The sequence below is a fragment of the Mustelus asterias genome, chromosome 18, assembly GCF_964213995.1.
Source record: "Mustelus asterias chromosome 18, sMusAst1.hap1.1, whole genome shotgun sequence".
Lineage (NCBI taxonomy): Eukaryota > Metazoa > Chordata > Chondrichthyes > Carcharhiniformes > Triakidae > Mustelus > Mustelus asterias.
In genome coordinates this window covers 59,358,624-59,380,837 of record NC_135818.1, presented here as the reverse complement: position 1 = coordinate 59,380,837, position 22,214 = coordinate 59,358,624, and the positions used below count along the sequence as shown (strand labels likewise).

Here is a 22,214-nt window from a genome sequence, read left to right as displayed (position 1 = left end):
TTTTTTCCTCTGGCACTGAGAATTCTATTGAATTGTTAGAACTTTAATCTTTTTTGTCACCACATAGTGACTGCCAGATGAGTGGTATAGAGGGAGCTGGGTGAGGGGGTGGTGGCGTGGTGGGGGGAGGTCTGAGTGCCATGGAGGGAATATAGGGTGAAGGGTGTGGGGATTAAAGGGCCCAACAGCCCTTTGCAAAACTGGGTTGAAGTCTCAGCAAATCAAGGCGGGCGGTCCCGGCTCTCAGCTGCCTCGGTGGCCACCTTAGCGCACCAGTAGGTCCAGCTATTGCTGCGTAGCTCTCTTGTTAAGACGAAAACTAGAAATTCTTGCTCAATTTCTCCATTTTTCACCCAATAAGAGCTTTAATTGATTAATTAAATCATGGTTGTTCGTGACTTTGACTATAGAAACATGACCTGCTCCAGATCAGTTGGATTTCTTTCATTTTGCTGTGAATTTGCATGAAAAGAAAACCCAAAACAAAACAGCAATTAGCATCGCACGGCCTGACTGATGGAGAAACCACATATTTACACTTACCTTCCAGTTTGGGTTCCTATAGCAACGACAGAGCCTGATGGATGGAAACCAGCAGACTGAGCCGGGTCCTATAATTTGGAGGAAATATATTCAGAAGCACAGACTGTCAGTAATAGATTAATTAAACCCCACGGTGCTGAGAGATTGTAAATCTCTATTGTTTGAACATGTATAGTAATTATGTAGGTGGAATGTTTCCTGTTAAGCAAACATTTCCTTACAATAACAGAGCTTTAATAACTAAACTATGTTACAGCCATATCATACACCCGCCGTGCCAAGGACTGCTTTGTTTCCACTCGGAGAAAATTCTTCAATTACAAGGCAAAAATCATTTGAACGATTTGGCCAAAATTGTTTTTTGAACTCTCGCTGCTTTCAATTTCCCTACCCCTAAATCTTCCCGTCTTGCTTGTCCTAAACCCCAAGTGCACTTTCTTCCATGTTTCGTTCTCACCCTGTTGCGATTAAGATTCAGCACACCGTCTCCCATGGTGAATCTTTCCCAGAATCTGGAATAACCTTCCTCGGTCTTCATAGAATCCCGACAGTGCAGAGGGAAGACATTCGACCCATCGAGCCTGCGCCGACAACAATCCCACTCAGGCCCTATCCCCATAACCCCACGTATTTACCCTGCTCGTCCCCCCTGACACTAAGGGGCAATTTAGCATGGCCAATCCACCTAGCCCGCACATCTCTGGAGTGTGGAAGGAAACCGGAGCACCTGGTGGAAACCCACGCAGACACAAGGAGAATGTGCAGACTCCACACAGATGGTGACCCGAGGCCGGCATTGAACCCAGTTCCCTGGTGCTATGAGACAGCAGTGCTAACCACTGTGCCACCATAACGTAAAGTAAAGTATATTTATTAGTCACAAGTAAGGCTTACATTAACACTGCAATGAAGTTACTGTGAAATTTCCCTAGTCGCCACACTCCGGCCCCAGTTCGGGTAAATGCACCTAACCAGCACATCTTTCGGACTCTGGGAGGAAACAGGAGCACCCGGAGGAAACCCACGCAGACATGGGGAGAACATGCAAACTCCACACAGACAGTGACCCAAGCCAGGAATCGAACCCAGGTCCCTGGCGCTGCCCTCCCGCTTACAACCTATACACCTTTAAAGCTCAGGCCTCTAATTAATTCTTGATTAATCTCATGTTTTTTCATTCTTTTCAAGTTGGGTAGTATCATGCACTTGCCTAAGTTTTCCAATTTCCAACAAAGTAATCTAGAGAGTGAAAATATTGGCAACTCGATACCTCTATGATCTTGCTCCATATGGTCTGATGAGCAACAGCGTCCCACAGAGTAATATGTTTGTCATGTCCACATGTTAGGAACTGTTCCTTATTTGGATGACTGGCCAACCCCCACAGTTCATCTGTGTGACCCTATTGCAGAAGAAGTAAAGCGAATGAATGTTCTTGAAATGAACCTTAAGAGCTAAACAGACAAAAAAAATTGGAGATCAGGTTAGGAATAATGTCAGGAAAACCTTGGGGATTAATATAAAATACACAGCTTTGACAAGGTTTTCCAAAACCTTTTATTTGGCTGCGTTCAACGTCCATCTCAGCGAAAACCCATTCTTCAAACGTAACACCGGCCATGAAATAATAAAGGTTGGTTTGCCCTATGCTTGAGAAGTTTAACACTTTCCTTGGCCCGTAAGGCTTCTCAGAGCAAGAGGATTGCAAAGGCACAGGCTGCACAAAGAGGGACGAGTCCTCCACAACAGACTACAGTTGACTGCTCCCTAATGTGTTCAAATGTCATTGATTATTGATTACTGCAAAGATTCATTGGCCACCGTATACGATGAACAACAAAAGAAAAAAGTCGCCTCTCCAACTTCAGTGAAAAGAAGTACAATAGCGCCAATTGAAATTCAGCCAGTTGCCCATTATCTTTGGAGCTTTGTGACAGAGCCAAGAATGAGCGCAGAAACGGAAAGCCAACCAGTTCTGAGCCTTACAAAAAGACGGGTATAAATCTCAAGTCTAAAGGGCCACTTTGACAGTAGCGGGTTCCACATGAGTGATTTACAATGGAAATTAATCAGTGGGAGAAATGAGCAAGGTTTACATGCATTTGCAGTAATGATTTATGAAAATCCCTTCTGGAAACCCAAGCAAGTTGAACAGATAAAGTCTGCATATTTTGTAATCATCTGCTCCTACCTGGGTGATTGGGTGAAAGTCTCCAGATAAAGTGCCTTGGATGATGAAGTTCCTCGTTGTTCCAATGAGCAATACTTCCCCCCTTCCTTCAGTTACTGTCCTCACTGGACCAAACTGCTCAGGGACCTTAATTAGAAAGAAGAGAGGTTAACAGTTAGATTCGATACAAGTCTGATCAGTCTGGGAAATGCTATGAAGCCCATTTATCCTTGCAACAGGAAGCTTACACTCCCAGGGCAACAATGTAATGAAATTACACTTACTCACAGGATATACTTGCTGCATTATTAGGCTATATTGTTGGCAGAATAACAACACGTCCTTAAGTGTTACTGATTAGTTTGTAGACTGTGTCACTGGATAGAGGTTTGATCATCTGGTTCCACAGACCTATTCCTTGTGTGAATTTTAAAAATGGACCCCTGCAACAGGTCTTCTTCAAATTATAGAGATGCCAAGGTATCACGATCTTTTATCTGATAAAACTTACAAGCAAAGCAGCAGTGGAAATGAAAGTGCACATCACAGAAATATGAAACATCCCCATAACCTGAATATCACACTCTGTGTGCAGAGGGCCAGGAGTGGATGTAATGTGCAACTGGCTGCCGACAGCGATTACACGCTGGCTAGCCAAATAGTGGACAGCCAGTGGGAAACACATCTGCTGGAGAGAGCCAGTACTATTGGGGGAAATGGGGACAGAGTGGCCTCTTCCATTAAGGCTGCTGTGGATGGAATAGGGAAGGGTTGGGGTGGGGGAGGGGGGGGGGAGGGATGCGTTTTAAAGGACTTGTTTGGCTTGTGTTTTAATTTTTAAACAGCACAATTCTTCCATTGTTCTGTGCAGGATGGTAGGATTTGTATTTGCATTATCCTAGCGACTTATTTGGGTACAACTTCAACAGAAGATCTTTTGCCCTCCTAAGATTCTGTGTAATAAACAAAATGAAGCACTTTAGCCCTCGAGGGAACCACTACAAACTTGATAGCAAGATGATAAAAAGAACATAATTCATTTGTTCAAGGCAATGAACTTGAGGCATTGACTTAGTTTAGAGCTAAAAAGAAAAACAGGCCCAAGAAATTGAAATTATACCATCGATAATGGAGATGTTGATTAAATATAGCCATCTGCCAGAGAAAGTGATTGAGGCAGGTACAATAGCAACATTTAAAAAGCACTTGGATAAGTACATGGATGGGAAAGGATTAGAGGGATATGGGCCAAATGTGGACAATTCGGACTAGCTGGGAGGGCACCATGATCGGCATGGACTGGTTGGACCGAAGGGCCTAGTTCTATGCTCTCTGACTCTGTGACCTTATAATGGTCTGAAACAAAACCCATAGTCCAAGGTTGCCTGTCCCTCCTCAGCACTCTACACTTACCACATGTTCATGTTACATATCTTTCAATGACTGTATCCCAACTCTTAATCATTACAAATATTAATATTTAATTGCCAGGACAATCCAAGAAAGACTACTGGATTTCTATTCTGTGAAACCAATTAGGGGACCATACCAGGGGAAGAATATCCAATGGTGTATGAGTAAGCTCCAGAATATCTAATAACAGAGCCAGAGTTGTTATGTTGTTTCCCAGGAATGATTCCGTCATTGGCTCAGAAGCCTCACCTCAGTTTCCTGTAGCTTCTGGTAATTGCGATCCCAGGAGATCAGCTTTCGGTCTTTTCCTCCACCTGATACCAGCGTGCCGTCACGCAGCATGCAAAGTGCAAATATACCCCCTTCGTGGGCCCCCTGAATAGCACAGCTAATGCGGTTGGTACCTAAGATAAGTTGTTACAATAACACAACTGTAATAAAAAAAATGAACAATGCATCCTATAGATAATTTCCAATCCCATTTCAAAAAAATAGAATCTTACTATTTGTTTCATTGGTTACAAAGTAACTTGGAAAAAGATTAGATAATGAGAAATGGTATTTATCAACAAATTACAATGTGGGGACTGAAGCTAAACTTTTAGCTATGTGTGTATTTTACTGTAAGCATGATGATTTCCTTTTCTTTGAAGCAATGATAGTTTCATTCATGATAACATGGTGGCACAGTGGTTAGCTCTGCTGCCTCACATTGCCAAGGACCTGGGTTCAATCCCAGCCTTGGGTGACTGTGTGGAGTTTGCACATTCTTCCCGTGTCTGCGTGGGTTTCCTCCGGGTGCTCAGGTTTCCTCCCCCACGGATCTCATTGCAGAGTATCAGTGGGTTCACCCCGTACTGATCACCCCCAGTAGACCCTGTCCCCCCCCCTGTGGGCCCCACACCCTCTCTGGCCCCACACCCTTGGCACTGCCCAGTGCGTGATGGGCAGTGCCCTGGTGGCATTTACCAAGGGCCAGCCCCCCCCTGTCCCCGAACTTCCTCAATGGGGGGGCCTCAATGACCTCTGTCCCCACCAGCAGGGTGAGCACACCATTGGTGAGGAGCAGTTGTAAACACCGCTGGAATTTCCACATGGTAATCAGCCCCGCACCAATTTCCGGCACGGGCTGGTTACGCAGGAAATAAATGCCTGGGAGATTCACGATCGGCTTGACGCCAGTCACGAGTCCCGCCAAAGACCCCTGCTGATGTCCGCGGCCTGCTGCACGACTCGAGCAGCGCAGTGGGCTGGGAGAATCCTGACCGATTTCTGTGTCTTTGCAATAATCTGGCTAAGATTGGGAATTCCAGGCTCCAACTTGGGTTTTACCATTTTTGGTGCAGCTGCTGAAATGTTGATAAATGTCTGGAGGCTGGATTTTCACCTTTAGCAGAAAATCACAGTAAGTGCAGGCCCGAATTTCCATCACACACTGCCGACACACAGACCCACTTTTCCGCAGGTTCGAACAACTCCAGCGACATTTCGAAACGGCAGGAGGGACCCGATTTCCGATTCTTTCTCCCATTCCTGGCAGCCCCCCCAATTTTAGCTGCCATTGGAAAAGGGTGTGGGTAGTAAGCCCACACTTTGCATTCCTGACCTGGCTAGTTCCACTGCGGAGATGGCATCTCCTGGCCACCTGCAACTTCTGCAGGTGGCGTTTCGCGGGTATGTAGCTTGGCTGAGAGGCCAAACTCTGAAAATAATTATCTGAGAGGAGATTTATTTTGACAGCTGGAGGGAACTGTTGACTTTGCTTGATTGACATCTTTATGTGTTTATAATGAGTTACTTTTTTCTGTAATCCCTTTTGTGAATATCTCAGTGTTCATTTGCATAAGATTCAGTGCAGTAAAAGTGCTTGGAACTTGTGTTATTGACACTTTAATGGTCTGTTTGATTGACACTTTTATGGGGTCATAGGAACAACAGTTTTCTTTTCCCTAGAATGTTTCTGAATGAGTGTTTTTTAAAGGAATTCCACACATAGCATTGTCACTATAGGGTTCATTGGTTCAATACATAGTGCGCAATCTAGCGACCCCATTAGCCACGGGCACAAATCTTGCAAGCGGCAAAAAACAGAATTTGCGCCAATGAGATCTCAGTTTGAGACTTTCCCAGCTCCAGCTGGTGCCATAAACAGGTTTATGCCCAGCAAGGACGTGAACCTGTTTTCCATAGATTTAAATAAATTTCAATATAATTAATGAGCTTGATGCCCATCTGCCCACGACGTATCCTCCCCTGGGTGGGGTAATGTCATAGATATTATAGAATCCTTACAGTACAGAAGGAGACCATTTGGCCCATCGAGTCTGCACTGACTCTCCGACAGAGCATCTTACACAGGCTCATCCCCACCTTATCCCCATAACCACACTCATCCCCCTAACCTACACATCTTTGGATACTAAGGGCAATTTAGCATGGCCAATCCACCTGGCCTGCACCTTTGGAGTGTGGGAGGAAACCGGAGCACCCGGAGGAAACCGACGCAGACACGGGGAAAACATGCAAACTCCACATAGACAGTCATCCAAGGCTGGAATCAAACCTGTGTCCCTGGCACTGTGAGGCAGCAGTGCTAACCACTGTGCCACCGCACTGGCGCGAATCATTGCTGGTTTTCAAAAGCCACAAATAATCGTGGTGACCACATCAGGAGGGCGTAAGTACTTATAGGCCCTGGAGTTTGAGGGACAAGGTTGGACGTTGCCCCCTGACAATGTCAAGGGGGCACAAGAAGCGGGCAGTGCCAAGGGGGCTCTGAGAAGGGGTGATGACCCTCCTCCATTGGGAGGGGGTTCTCCTTTTCTGTGGTCATAGGGACCCCACTCACAGGCATTGCCTAGAAACATTCTAGGGAAAAGAAAACTGCTGTTCCTATGACCCCATAAAAGTGTCAATCAAATAGATCATTAAAGTGTCAATAACACAAGTTCCAAACACTTTTACGCCACTGAATCTTATGCAAATGAACACTGAGATATTCACAAAAGAGATTACAGAAAAAAGTAACTCATTATAAACACATAAAGATGTCAATCAAGCAAAGTCAATGCCTATGAGGGGGGGTCCCTACATAGGTGGTGGGCCTAAATTGTCACAATAAAATTGGGACAAAGTCCCAGTGCACTGAGCTGGGCTTTTTAAAACAAACTGTCTCAACACTTCAGGTACCACCAATGCTCTACTTCTGGGAGCAACGGGTCTGAATCTCTCCTGGATCCGTCCCCAACCCACCCTCCAGCCCCCGGATTGAAGATTATGCCATTCGGGGGCCTTTCTATGTATACAATGAACATGGTCAACTTGCTCTAATAATCTTGGTGCATATTTTTAAAATGTGATGGCTATAAGTAAATGGATTGACATAGCAGAGACACGGGTCTAATTCGATCACGTAATTGAAGGAACTTTCAGGGGTAATCCAGTTAAATGCAGAGTTATGCAATGCGGTTTTGGAAGTTGATCATTAACCCACAGTTTGGTGAAAGGCAGAGGCAGATTCAGACAATTCTGCTGGGTCTAACATCGACATCCGGTAAAGGTTAACCCATAGTAGCAGGTACACACCTGACATCTGAGAAGATGCATGGCTTGCATCTTCAGGCCCAGAGATCACAGAAACATGCCTGAAGGAATGCCCCAAGCACCCAATGCAATATTTCTCAACTGAAAGGATTCTGACAGTTGGTTCAGAGTAAGACTAGCCAGGTTCTGTGTCTCTGAAGACCCCTTACTGTGGAGCCTAAGAAACCACCAATAAAGCGCAGGTTGTCATTCTCATTATTTTGCAAATATCCTGAGCTTCTGATAATAATAGGTCATGATTTTTATGAATTTAAGATTGATCCACCATTAATACAATCGACAGCTTTTTCCAATGCCCACAGAATTCAAACAGGAGAACTCAGCCAATAGGAAGCTTAAGCACAAACAGGACTGAGTTGCCTGGACTTGACTGGATGGATCACCAGAACTCTGGGATTCCATGTGAATGTCTTGCTTTAGTGAGATACAGAATAATGCTGTAACTACAAACATTCCCCCCCACCCCCCCCCCCCCCCCCTCTCCTGTGGGTGCTGATATTTTGGTCAGTTAGAATTTCACAGCCGCCACGGGTTTTCCATTGATGGCCTTCATGGCCATAGATGTGAGTGGTCAGGCGCATTGAGCCTGTACAGACGACAATCCCACCCAGGCCCTACCCCTTAACCCCATCTATTTACCCCACTAATCCCCCTGACACTAAGGGGCAATTTAGCACAGCCAATCTAACCCACACATCTTTGGAGCGTCGGAGGAAACTGGAGCACCCGAAGGAAACCCATGCAGACACGGGGAGAATGTGCAGACTCCGCACAGACAGTGACCCAGGCCGGGAATTGAACCCGGGTCCCTGGCGCTGTGAGGCAGCAGAGCTCACCACTGTGCCACCTTGCTGCCCATATCATCAATATTGGTTCTCTTTGGTCTGCACGTTCAGCTTCTCACCATCTTGGCCAACAGATCTTTGGAAGAACCCATACATTTTTATTGAATTCAAAAATATGTATTGGGTGTTGTTTAACACTAAGAGTTTTATTATGTTTTTCTCTTTCACATAATCCAAACTCAGCCAGATTGGGGAGATCAGAGATCCACTGAGTGTGGTCTTACCGAAAAGTAGAATAACAAAGAATGGTACAGTCCTTGTTAACGTTTAGTTCCACCATTCTTATTTTCATGAATTTTGCTGTCGGTAACACTACAAGCTATGTTGCTCTATTACGAAGTGAAGTCGCAAGGGCATTTGTTGAAAAAAGGCCAGTGTCTAAAGCCTGACTATATACAGTGATGACATTTTTAGTCATGAATACTGTCCTTTCACGTTACTTTGCACATGATTTAATGGCTGAAATTGGAATTAGATATCACCGGCATTTGGGAGATAAGGAGCAATGGAACTAAAATGTGACCTGAAATGCAAAGTTTGTCTCAATCTCACCTTTTCCCCAAACTAGAATATTTCCACTGGAATCCCCTGTTATTGTATCACCGTTCTCAGCAAACGTCACACACAGCACAAACTTTGGTTTCTCATGTTTCTACAAAGAAGCAAATACATTTAGATATTAAGCATTTAGTATTTAAAGTTACATTTTCTTTGGAACAATATGCAATATTTTTCAAGTTTTCAAGAACCAAATGTCCGTTGTAACAAGACACTCTAACCCATCTTCAGGGACAGTCACTGTCCGCAGCCCACCAGTCTGAATCACTTACCTTCGCTCAACTCTGCCTGATATTCTTGAGATGTGTAGGAATAGAGAAAAAATATCTGATGAGTGGAACTTTGTTGAAAACATTCGCAGATACGGTTGACACCATTATTCTTGCAGCCAATCAATGTCATCTGAACTTCAAATGCAGGTTACAACCTTGAGGGCGGCACGGTGGCACAGTGGTTAGCACTGCTGCCTCACAGCGCCAGGGACCCGGGTTCAATTCCAGCTTGGGTCACTATCTGTGCGGAGTCTGCACGTTCTCCCCGCGTCCACGTGGGTTTTCTCTGGGTGCTCTGGTTTCCTCCCATAGTCTGAAAGACGTGCTAGTTAGGTGCATTGACCATGCTAAGTTCTCCCTCAGTGTACCCAAACAGGTGCCGGAGTGTGGCGTCTAGGGGATTTACACAGTAACTTCATTGCAGTGTTAATGTAAGCCTACTTGTGACAGTAGTAAATAAACTTAAACTTAGACTTGAATGTAATCAAAGCCAGTTTACTTCTAGAATGTAGTATTCTGTTTGCTCACTTTCTATTGGAACTAAGCAGCATTTTGTACCTCCATGTCCAATGCATTCCTGTTACCATATATTTCTGTTGCAGGTCAGGAATTGGACGAGTTATGATTACTGATGGCAATCCTGGAAAACAATCGGCTGCTGTTATCATAGAATCCCTACAGTGCAGAAGGAGGCCATTCAGCCCATTAAGTCTGCACTGACTCTCCGAGAGCATTCCACCCTATCCCCATAACCCCACGTATTTACCCTACTAATGTCCCTAACCTACACATCCTGGGGCACTAAGGAGCAATTTACAATGCCCAATCCACCTAATCGGCACATCTTTGGACTGTGGGAGGAAACTGGAGCACCCAGAGGAAATCCACACAGACACAGGTGCACTCCACACAGACAGTGACCCAAGGCCAGAATTGAAACTGGGCCCCTGGTACTGTGAGGCAGCAGTGTTAACCATTGTGCCATGAGAGAATCTTTATAAGATATAACAACAGCAGGTTTTACTTAAAAACACTACAGGCCGGATTCTCTGAGCTCGCTCGCGGCTCGGATTCTCCATTTTCACTGCAGTGAATGGAGATTTGGCTGAGCGCCAAGTTCTTCATTCTCGCTGGCAGAGGTAGTGGAGCGTTGGAGGCCCAGAGAATTACGGCTTATATTCCTGGATTAGAATATGGCGTTGAAAGATGGTCAAACTTCCTAGTTACAGTTACATGGAAATCCTAGTTGCATACAACTAATTGGAAAACAGGTTTTGCGGAAGTATGCTTCTATTTTCATCCCTATCTAATTATTAGTCAAAAAATGGGTACACTGCTGATTCGTATTCCCGAGATAAATATAATCTCTTATTATTCTTAAGACTTTCCACCCTTGTTAAACATGACTGACATCCTATTGACAATAGTGCAGAATTCCAATGTCAGTTGTCACTTTTAATGAGGTTACCTGGTTTCCAGAATATTCTTGTTTCCTCTAGATTTAGTTCCAGTTGAATTATGTCATTATCTAAGCAAGTATGATGTGGAGATGCCGGCGTTGGCGTTGCCGGGAGTGGGCACAGTAAGAAGTCTCACAACATCAGGTTAAAGTCCAACAGTTTTATTTGGATTCACAAGCTTTCAGAGTGCAGCTCCTTCATCATGTGAGTAGCAGGTATGTTATAGGAATCGTGTAGCGGGTAGAACAAGATTATACTTTTGAGGATAAGGCGTAACTCTTTTAGGACTGAGGTGAGGAGAAATTTCACCCAGAGAGTGGTGAATGTGTGGAATTTGCTACCACAGAAAGTAGTTGAGGCCAAAACGTTGTGCGATTTCAAGAAAGAATTAGATATAGCTCTTGGGGCTAAAAGGGGTGAAGGGATATGGGGGGTAGGGGGGATCAGGCTATTGAATTTGATGATTGGCCACAATCAAAATGAATGGCGGAGGGGGCTCGAAGGACCGAATGGCCTACTCCAGCTTCTATTTCCTATGTTTCTACATTTTGGAGAAATGTGCTTGATTTTCACTACCCATATTTAAAGCACTTTTATCTTACATGAAAAACTCACGTGTGCTTCCGATTTTTATACAATGCAAACCTACCTCAAACAATCCTTGTTTCTTTGCAAAAGAGCCTCCTTCAAGTGTCCAAAAGTAGATGTGCGATTTTCCACAAGTAACAATGATGTTGGTCTCTGTTGGATGGAACTCTGCTGCAAAGACTGGCTCATTGGAACACTGGCAAGGGTACAAGTGAACACATATTCATATACTTGTCCTGGTCAAGCAACAATTATACAAAACACAGAGTTAACCTCAGAACATTTGCTTGCTTTGACTCACACTGTATACTCGTTGAATGATTGTCGGAATGCCTTCCATACTTCTCAGGCAGTGCTTCCCAACCTTTTAAATGTCATGGCACACCTCTATACTATTAAAAGATTTTGAGGCACACCTCCAATTTTTTCTGTCTTCTTTCCTTACGGGGAACTTTGTTTTTAACTTCTCCCTGTCCTCAAGGTCTTTTTTTTAAACCTCTCCCTGTCTTTCTCAGAAGACTAAGGAAATTTGGCATGTCTGCTATGACTCTCACCAACTTTTACAGATGCACTATAGAAAGGATTCTTTCTGGTTGTATCACAGCTTGATATGGCTCCTCCTCTGCCCAAGACCGCAAGGAACTAAAAACGGTCGTGAATGTAGCCCAATCCATCATGCAAACCAGCCTCCCATCTATTGACTCTGTCTACACTTCCCACTGCCTCGGCAAAGTAGCCAGCATAATTAAGGACCCCAGGCACCCCAGACATTCTCTCTTCCACCTTCTTCCTTCGGGAAAAAGATACAAAAGTCTGAGGTCACGTACCAACTGACTCAAAAACAGCTTCTTCCCTGCTGCTGTCAGACTTTTAAATGGACTTACCTTGCATTAAGTTGTTCTTTCTCTACACTCTAGCTATGACTGTAACACTACACTCTGCACTCTCGTTTCCTTCTCTATGAACGGTATGCTTTGTCTGTATAGCACGCAAGAAACAATACTTTTCACTGTATGTTAATACATGTGACAATAATAAATAAAAATCTCTCCTGCTTTTCCCAGGGTTTTTTGCGCCCTTTTTGAGTTTTTGCTTTGTGTGAATGAAGGCGTATGGGATCTTTGCCTTTAGCTCCAAGTCCCGTTCATCATGGGCATGGGCCTGACCAATGTAAAAGATTTAAACCGCGCATGTGCCACTCATCCCAGCCGGCACATACACGGGAGGCCCAGGATTCATTGGGCCTTCGAGACGCCAACCACAGAGCTGAAGACGAGGATTAATTTTAGTTTAATTATATTAATTTTGAATCATTTTGAGTCTTTTTACGCAGCACACTTAGGGGATCTTCATAGTACACCCGTGTGCTGCTACACTCTGGTTGGGGCCCACTGTTCTAGGGGAGTGCATGGATGAGCGATGGTCTAGAGTGCTGGAACACTGGCTAGACTATTAATCCAGAAACTCTGCTAATGTTCTGGGGACCCGGGTTCAAATCCTGCCAAGGCAGATGGTGGAATTTGAATTCAATATTAAAAAAATATTTGGAATTAAGAATCTACTGATGACCTTGAAACCATTGTTGATTGTTGGAAAAACCCATCTGGTTCACTAATGTTCTATAGAGAAGGAAATCTGCCATCTTTACCTGGTCTGGCCTACATGTGACTCCAGAGCCACAGCAATGTGGTTGACTCTCAATTGCTCTCGGGCAACTAGGGATGGGCAATAAATGCTGGCCAGCCAGCAACGCCCATGTATGAATTTAAAAAACTGACTTCTAGGATATGTGGGAGAAACTGTCAACATGACTGTCTATGGAATGTTTGAGATGCACACTCTGGTAAGTATTTGAACAAAATGTAATTCCTGCATATCTTTGATGCAGTTTATAGTCCTAGCTAGTTTCCCTCTCCTGTGGCCTATAAATTCCCTTGTACACTCTCCCTTATCCCTCCCCTCATCAGGGTGAAAATAACACAAAATCAGATTGAACCGATTACAAGAGATTTGATTCACTGTTTCCTGAAATTTTAAAATTCATTTGTGGGACATGGGCATCGCTGGTTGGCCAAAATTCATTGCCCATCACTAGTTGCCCTTGTTTAGAGGGCAGTTGAGAGTCAACCACATTGCTGTGGCTCTGGAGTCACATGTAGGCCAGACCGGACAAGGACGGTAGATTTCCTTCCCTAAAGGACATTAGTGAACCAGATGGGTTTTTCCGACAATCGACAATAGTTTCATGGTCATCAGTAGATTCTTAATTCCAGATTTTTTTATTGAATTCAAATTCCACCATCTGCTGTGGCAGGATTTGAACCCGGGTCCCCAGAATATGAGCGGACTTTCTGAATTAATAGTCTAGCAATAATACCACTAGGCCATCGCCTCCCTGCCAATTAGTAGCCAATTAAATAAAATATTTGCAATAATCCAGCATTTTGGCATAAAAAATGTTTAGAAAGGAAATACCTTAATATCACCTAGTCTCTCCACTTTCTGCCAATCCCATACTGAAAGGACATGGTCATTAGAATCATCCACTGCACACAAGGTAGAGCCTCCATTCTGAAAAAGAAATGTAAGGGAAGCACACATACATAATGGAATTCCCAACAGTGCTTAACAGGAAGAATTCTATGCAGTGGATACCTCCTCAGGCGTACCGATTTTGAGAAAGCAATGCAGGTGACTGACCGATCGAAGAAACCTGTTCCAATTGTGTGTAGGGTATTCAAACTAACCGAATCCCAGATTCGAACGTGAGGGGCGGCTTGCTGTGAAAATAAAGCAGAGGCAGATTCAGTTCACTTCAGTTTAGTCAGCAATAAATAATTTCTAAACTGGCTCAGCAATCTTTAATGCAAGTATGAATAGATTTTCCACACAATTCCTTCCTTGTATCATCGCAGTTTTAATGATCTATTTAAAGCCTCATTAAAATGGGCATAGTAAGAAGTCTCACAACACCAGGTTAAAGTCCAACAGTTTTATTTAGTATCACGAGCTTTCGGAGCGCTGCTCCTTCATCAGGTGACTGGATGAAGCAGCAGCACTCTGAAAGCTCGTGATACCAGATAAACCTGTTGGACTTAAACCTGGTGTTGTGCCCAGCCCAGTCTGACGCTGGCATCTCCCCCTGATTAAAATGAGTAGAGATGCTTTGAAATAGATGGTGGGAGAGTCCATTATTGAAACACCAATCAAAGCAAATGAGACGCATTCTGTGCCAGCCTCTCCTATCTCACTTAACATTATCTGTAAGTTGGATGAATAAAATGTACCACGCACATTTCCATCCTTGGTTATCCCTGCTACCTGACCAGTTGCTATGGTGATCCTGTCAGGGTGGACTGCAAGGCTAGGAAAAGAGGAAGAAAAGATGTCAGATGTTGCACAAAGACATGACTCATATTATCCCCCAACTAGATTCACTAATAGCCATTAGTACATCAATCTCAACTAAAGCCTGGTAATATTCAGTCATACATGCAATTTAACCCTAAACAGAGCTGAAATAAACACACCAACACAGCGTGAGGAAAAAGTGCAATTTAAAAATCAGCAACATTACCTCATCAGAAACTTTCCAGCAAGTTTCTGGCTGGCATGAAAAACACGCACCATAGAGTCGAAGGGTGGGATTTTCCGGCCGCACTCGCCCCGAAACCGGAAAATCCCACCCGAGGTCAACAGACCTTTCCGTGGTCCGTCCATCTCCCACTACAATTCCCGTAGCGAGTGGAACTGGAAAATTCGCCCCATAGAGTCGTACAGTGCAGAAAAGGCCCTTCGACCCATCGAATCTACATTGACAATAACTACCTGTGTTACCTGGGATGGAGTCTTTGGGGTATAAGGAGAGACTAGACAGGCTTGGATTGTTTTCTCCAGAGCAGAAAAGACTAAGGGGTGGGGGGACATGATTGAGATGTGTAAGATTATGAGGGGTACGGACAGGGTGAGTAGGAAGCACCTATTATGAATGGGGTCACCGGGTATCTGCTGTGCGTTGCCCAATGCTACACTTTTTGTTTTAAAAAGCGGCACGGTGGCACAGTGGTTAGCACTGCTGCCTCACAGCGCCAGGGACCCGGGTTCAATTCCAGCCTCGGGTCACTGTCTGTGTGGAGTTTGAACTTTCTCCCCGTGCCTGCGTGGGTTTCCTCCGGGTGCTCCGGTTTCCTCCCACAGTCCAAAGATGTGCGGGTTAAATTGATTGGCCATGCTAAGCTGACCCTAGTGTAAGAGGGATTAGCAGGGTAAATGAAGGTTGCGGGAATAGAGCTTGGGTGGGATTGAGGTCAGTACAGACTCGATGGGCCAAATGGCCTCCTTCTGTACTTGTAGGGATTCTATGATTCTCCTTAGTTGAGGTACACTGATCCCATTTTCCTGCACTTGTCCCATAGCCTTAAATATTATGATATTTCAAGCGCCCATCCAAATATTTTTTAAAGGTTGTTAGGTTTCCAGTCTCCACTACCTTCCCACGCAGTGTATTCCAGATTCCCACCACCCTCTGAGTGAAAAAGCTTTTTCTCAAATCCCCTCTGAATCTCCTGCCCCTTACCTTAAAACTGTGTCCCCCCCATGATTGATCCCTCAACCAAGGGAACAGCTGCTTCCTATCTCCTCTGTCCACACCCCTGATAATCTTATACACCTCAATCATGCCCCCACCGTCCCCCCCACATTCCTCCCCTTAGCCTTCTCTGCTCTAGAGAAAACAATCCAAGCCTATCCAGTCTCTCTTTATAGCACAAATGCTCCATCCCAGGTAACATCCCACCTCTAGTTCAATCACTTCCTATAGTGAGGTGACCAGAACTGTACACAGTACTCCAGCTGTGGCCTAACCAATGCTCTGTACAATTCCAACATTACCTCCTTGCTCTTATACTCTAAACCACTACAGTAGCATCATAGAATCATAGAATCCCTACAGTGCAGAAAGAGGCCATTCAGCCCATCGAGTCTGCACTGACAACAATCCCACACAGGCCCTATCCCTGTAACCCCATGTATTTACCCTGCCAATCCCCCTGACACTCACGGGCAATTTTGCATGGCCAATCCACCTAACCTGCACATCTTGGGACTGTGGGAGGAAACCGGAGCACCCGGATGAAACTCACGTAGACACGGGGAGGACGTGCAGACTCTGCACAGACAGTGATCTGAGCCAGGAATTGAACCTGGGTAGCTGGCACTGTGAGGCAGCAGTGCTAACCACTTGTGCCACCCTGCTGCCCAGTAAGCAGATGTAAATCAATTGCTCCCAGGCCAGAAAAGATTAATCAGACATACAGAAATCACAGAAACCCTACAGTGCAGAAAGAGGCCATTCGGCCCATCGAGTCTGCACCGACCACAGTCCCACCCAGGCCCTACCCCCATATCCCTACATATTTACCCGCTAATCCCTCTAACCTACGCATCTCAGGACACTAAGGGGCAATCTTTTAGCATGGCCAATCAACCTAACCCGCACATCTTTGGAATACATAACTGATGGGTTGACTGTGAAATGAGTTAATGTTCACAGCAACAAGGTTGAGCTATGGCACATTTACCTTCATGTTTTTTTAAAAACTCACCACTTGACATCATCATTGTGGCCGGTATAATGTCTCTGAAGTTGTTCCTCCACATTGTACAGTACGACCACAGATGCAATGAAATACACAATCTCACCGGTTGGCAGAAGGTACAGGTTACAGCGGCAATCCCGGCCTCGATAGCCATAACTGGGTTACTGGTCAAGGACATGAACTGGAGTAAGAAGTGAAGCTTCACACAGGTCAAGAGGATCTGTAAAGTTAGTATGATTCTGAGACGCTTTGATAGCACAGTTAAAAGAGGCAATACTGGTTTCGGGTGAATTGGTTATAAAACATTGATAAACCAATGCAGGTCTTTGTCATTAATGCAATAAACAAAACTAAAGGTTGTGTCTTTCTTAAAAACATTAATGGGAGAAAAATAGAGACACACAGACAAATTCTGTTTTCTTTGGGCAGGATTTTCCAGTTGTAATAAGTTCTCAGAGGCAGAAGCCCCTTCACCAAAATCCCTTTATTTACAAGTCTGACACCAGCATACAGAGTGCTTTCCGTTAGCAGTCCACACTCGGAACCCCAGAGGCACTGACACTACGGGTTAAGTACAAAGCAAGAGGCTCCCTGATTGGCCCATCAATTTGGCCCTTAATCAGGGATTTCTTTCGACACCAACCAAGTAAACAAACTCAAATTAACTTAAGGACAAAGTAAAAGGGGCAGCTCCCCAAAAGGGGGAACAGCCCGAACCAAAAACAAAGTCGAAAGGAAACTTAAAACATCAAATCAAAAGGTGATTATCGGGGTCGATAATACACCCCAGCCCCTGCGGTGCCCAGCGGTCGCGGAAGGTGTCAACTGCGCCCATGGACACCGCATGCTCCCTCTCCAGAGACACCTGGCCGTGAATGTAGCCGCGGTAGAGGGGCAACAGTCAGGATGGACAGCCCCGTCGATCGCCCGCTGCCTGGACCTATTGATGGCGCGTCTCGCCAGGGCCCTTAATCAGGGAGTTCATGTTCCAACAGGCCAACCCCAATGGCCTGATTAAAGTCATTACACCAGTCCTGCCTGCCGCAGGATTTGCCGTGGACGGGACGGAAGGTCCGTGGACTTTGGGCGGAAATTTCCAGTCCCGCGGTGGACCAGAAAATCCCGCCCTTTTGTATTCCCTCCTCCAAACAGTGCAGGGATTAGCTGCACGCTTCTCAGTGGGACTGCGATATGATTCTAACTAAAGGCAGCTAGGAACAGGCAATAATGCAGCTTTGCTAGCACTATCCGCTTCAGGTTGCCAGTTGTGATTAACTGTATTCCTGGAGATTTCGTTATGTGACTTGCCCCACGTTGTAGCCGTTAGTCATCTAACACACCCATTCTTACGATGCACTGCCTTCCCACACCAAATAGAAAGCATTTAGTGATTAAAACATTTCTACGCAATAGAAATAAAGGTATTAAAATAAAAACAGACAAGCACTTTTCAAACACGTTCATACAAGATTTGGGTCTGGGATATGGCATTTATTCATGGAATCATAGAATCCCTACAGTGCAGAAGGAGGCCATTTTGCCCAACGAGTCTGCACCAATCACCATCCCACCCAGACCCTATCCCCATAACCCCACGTATTCATCCTTCAATCCCACTGACACTAAGGGTCTATTTAGCATGGCCAATCCACCTAACCCGCACATTTTTGGGCTGTGGGAGGAAGCTGGAGCACCCAAAGGAAACCCACGCAGACACGGGGAGAATGTGTAAACTCCACACACAGTGACCCAAATCAGGAATTGAACTGGGGTCCTTGGCGCTGTGAGGCAGCAGGGCTAACCACTGTGCTGCCCAGGATAAAAGCATATCCATCAAAAGACACAAAAATAAAATCTAGCCCTCAGGACATTTTCACAGGGAATGAGAATCTCAAACAGCCATCATTTCATTCAATGATTTTCATAACCAAATCTATTTTTACCACTGCGTGGCTTACTGAGATGAAAAGGTATTTAACAACATAGTTAAGGTTAACAACATAGTTAAGGTTAAATAACTCAACACTGAAGTCTACAAATCGAAGGATACACCCAGTCTAGCTTCAGCTTTTTGGCTGGAAGTTCACCTTTATCTTCCAAATTGTAGGTTTCCTTAATAACTTGGGGCATATACATGGTGATTGGACGTCCACGCAGGAACATTTTAATGTATCCTTCCTCTATAAAAAGGACAGAGAATATCATTTCTTGAATATTTTGTTATCACAAACTATGTAAGGCACAAGAAGATCAGACAAACTGGCAGCAAAATTCAGAGAGAGTGAGACAAAGGGAGAGAAATCAAAGTACAGCCAACACCAAAATCTGTTTTAAAATCGTAACTGTCTTTATTAGATGAAAGGTTTCATACAATTTCATTACATGCAGTGAGTGTTGCTAATGTCAAAACAATGTAGCAAAATTATCCAAAATGCAACAGTGGGTGACCACATTCCATATGACCAAAATGGTATCAGTGGCTCATGCTATTTAGTCCATATTATATCCATCCAACACAAAGCATTCAATGCAGGTAACAGTGTGGAAAAGAAAGAAAGCATGGTAGAGCAGAACATAACATAGAAATGTGCATGGCAGACACACATAAAAAAATAAAACAAAACAGATGTATTCCTTCATAGCCCATCAAACACGCCAAAGGTTATGGAGTTAAAAACAGATCTGGAAGTATTGGCTGGGAGACTTAAGTGGGCTCATCAAACTTGGAGACCTTGACATGGCAGTAGGACTGATGAGAATCTGACTTGGGCTTGGAGGAAATGGTAAGGTCAGAGAGGGTGACTTGCGAGTTCCAAGCTTCCCAACAGGTTTAACTGAGGTCGTTCCAGGGTTCAATAGCAGATTAAAGAGCTCGGCGCTGCTCTCAGGAGAACCAATCAGTTGTGGAGCCTGACTCAGTATTATCTGTACTGAAACTACACAGATGGTCATGGGATTAGAGCAGATGGGAGGACAGAAGGAAAAATGATTACAGATGAGTATTGATAAGAGTTCAGTTAGATTTTAATGTCTAACAGTATTAATGAAGAATAACAATCTTAGTTCTCACTATTGTAACATACTGTTTTACAATATCTCAGCTGATAAGACATCAGCATCATTATTATAATTTAATGGATAAAGATTTATACTTGTACACCCCAATTGTACACCCCAACAGACGGTGTAAGCGTTAGCAACTTATTCCAGACAGTTTTCTCATCTAGGCAGTTTTGTTTAACTTTAAATTAACAGTGAAAGCTCACTGTCTCAAAGGTTTTGGGGTCATAATCATGGAATCAATACAATGCAGAGGAGGCCATTCGGTCCATCGAGCCGCACCGACAACGGTCCCACCCAGGCCCTATTCCCATAACCCCACATATTTACCCTGCTAGTCCCCCTGATACTAAGGGTCAATTTAACATGGCCAATCCACCTAACCTGCACATCTTTGGACTGTGGGAGGAAACTGGAGAATCTGGAGGAAACCCACGCAGACACGGGGAGAACGTACAAACTCCACACAGACAGTGACCCAAGCCGGGAATCGAACCCGGGTCCCTGGCATTGTGAGGCAGCAGTGCAAACCACCGTGCCACCGTGCCGCCCTTAATATAACTTTTCAAAAATAATTTCTCATGTTAACCCTTGAGCAAGTTGAAATGATACTTGTACTGTAAAGATAAGAAACTGAGCAGACAGCACAAGCGTTAAATCTATTGTTGGAAGCCTTCCTGTGGTTGATTTTGACTTTGTGCAATAGTGTGAAATAGGTGATAGTGAGTCAGCAGTGTATTTCACATTCCTCCTGATTAAATTAGCATTGATTTCAATCACAATCACCTTTCCACTATTACCCAAACTCAGCATTACCCTCTATGTCTACTGTAACACAGGAGGCTCTAATTTAAACATCACAAATACCCATGATCACCCAAATGAGGATTGTCTATTGCTCATTACATGGGATTTGCTACTAATGGAAAGACTATGTTCAATTCTGTGGTGTGTCTAATGACAAGGTCACTCCTGACTGAGTGTTATGTCTCTGTACTAAATTTGGACAAACTGCAAGAATGTTGTTTTGAAAGATTAGTACATTTTGACAAACTCTCATGCAGGGTATAATGACTTCAACAAGATGCCTGAGGTTGAGTTCTTGGAGAATGAGCTCCCTGATTGGGCAGGCAATTCTGACCTCAATCAGGGAGCTCATACTCTTAGAGCCCAACTTCATGGGTCTTATTGAAGTCATTACACAGATATTACAAACTGCATCCTGAAAGGTGGTTTATTCTTCAGGCACTGGCGAACTGATGCAAACTTCTCAAAAAGCAAGCAGCACTACACGGCATGTAACATAGCTCTCTGTACGTCAGTCACATGACTCAACAAGCCAAATTCAAAGACAACACAGGGATCTATGAGTCATTCAAGAGACCTCCTCGTTAATTCACGGTTCTTCCCATCCCGCCACCAGATGACAAAATGGTTACGGCTCCAAGGAAAGTCTGTTTAATGCGCTTGGAAAGTTTGGCATTGTCAAAGAGAATGACATTGAAAAGTGATTCCCAGCTAAGAAAGCATCGCAATTGCAGGAAAAATGTCAGCATGCTTGCAGAAGGGGCCACGTGTGCATGTGAATGAGACCTGACAGCTAAGAAACAGGTACGTTCAGAGAGCTAGGATATTGCACAAATGGGACCTACCTTTGCAGTGCGTCACACGGCGCTTCCCTTGTGATTACAGAGACAGAGACAGAAGTGCTAGATAAAGATGTGTATGAGGAAAGTCAGGTTTACCTAACACCTGTCCTAAGGACTGCACAGCCATATTCATTTACAGCTTCTAAAGAACCTCACATGTGACACAGCAGCACGACCCCCTCACTTACCTTCACATGTGAGGTTATTTCTAATCAATCCATTACATGCAAATTTCATTCATGATACGTCGGGAAGCGATAGGCTCTCAATCCCTCAGATACTAAACGGATATTGCAACTCGGTCATCATCGGACATGACTTTTTACAATATTAATAAATGTGCTTTGACCTGGCCAGCTGATCATCAGCTGCATTTTTGTACCAGACATTTAGAGTGCCACTCTCCTCTGGGAACATACAACATTATTAAAATTGCTAATAACAGCAGTCATTGGG

The 22,214-nt window shown here is 44.4% G+C and overlaps 1 protein-coding gene across 4 annotated transcripts in view; it reads right to left on the bottom strand.

The window, feature by feature from the left end:
- Window positions 1-22,214, bottom strand: part of eml1 (EMAP like 1) — a 218,787-nt gene that overhangs the window by 20,580 nt on the left and 175,993 nt on the right. For 2 of the 4 annotated variants that reach the window (XM_078234091.1, XM_078234089.1), the window contains exons 6-17: window positions 21,762-21,788; window positions 19,100-19,229; window positions 17,056-17,205; window positions 14,747-14,816; window positions 14,122-14,232; window positions 13,928-14,023; window positions 11,514-11,648; window positions 9,127-9,226; window positions 4,376-4,530; window positions 2,735-2,860; window positions 1,814-1,945; window positions 544-611 (exon numbers count right to left, since the gene is read on the bottom strand). In XM_078234091.1, the coding sequence (XP_078090217.1) occupies window positions 544-611; window positions 1,814-1,945; window positions 2,735-2,860; window positions 4,376-4,530; window positions 9,127-9,226; window positions 11,514-11,648; window positions 13,928-14,023; window positions 14,122-14,232; window positions 14,747-14,816; window positions 17,056-17,205; window positions 19,100-19,229; window positions 21,762-21,788 (1,300 nt within the window). The remainder of the gene's footprint in view (window positions 1-543; window positions 612-1,813; window positions 1,946-2,734; window positions 2,861-4,375; window positions 4,531-9,126; window positions 9,227-11,513; window positions 11,649-13,927; window positions 14,024-14,121; window positions 14,233-14,746; window positions 14,817-17,055; window positions 17,206-19,099; window positions 19,230-21,761; window positions 21,789-22,214) is intronic. The other 2 variants (XM_078234092.1, XM_078234090.1) reach the window with 1 other exon arrangement.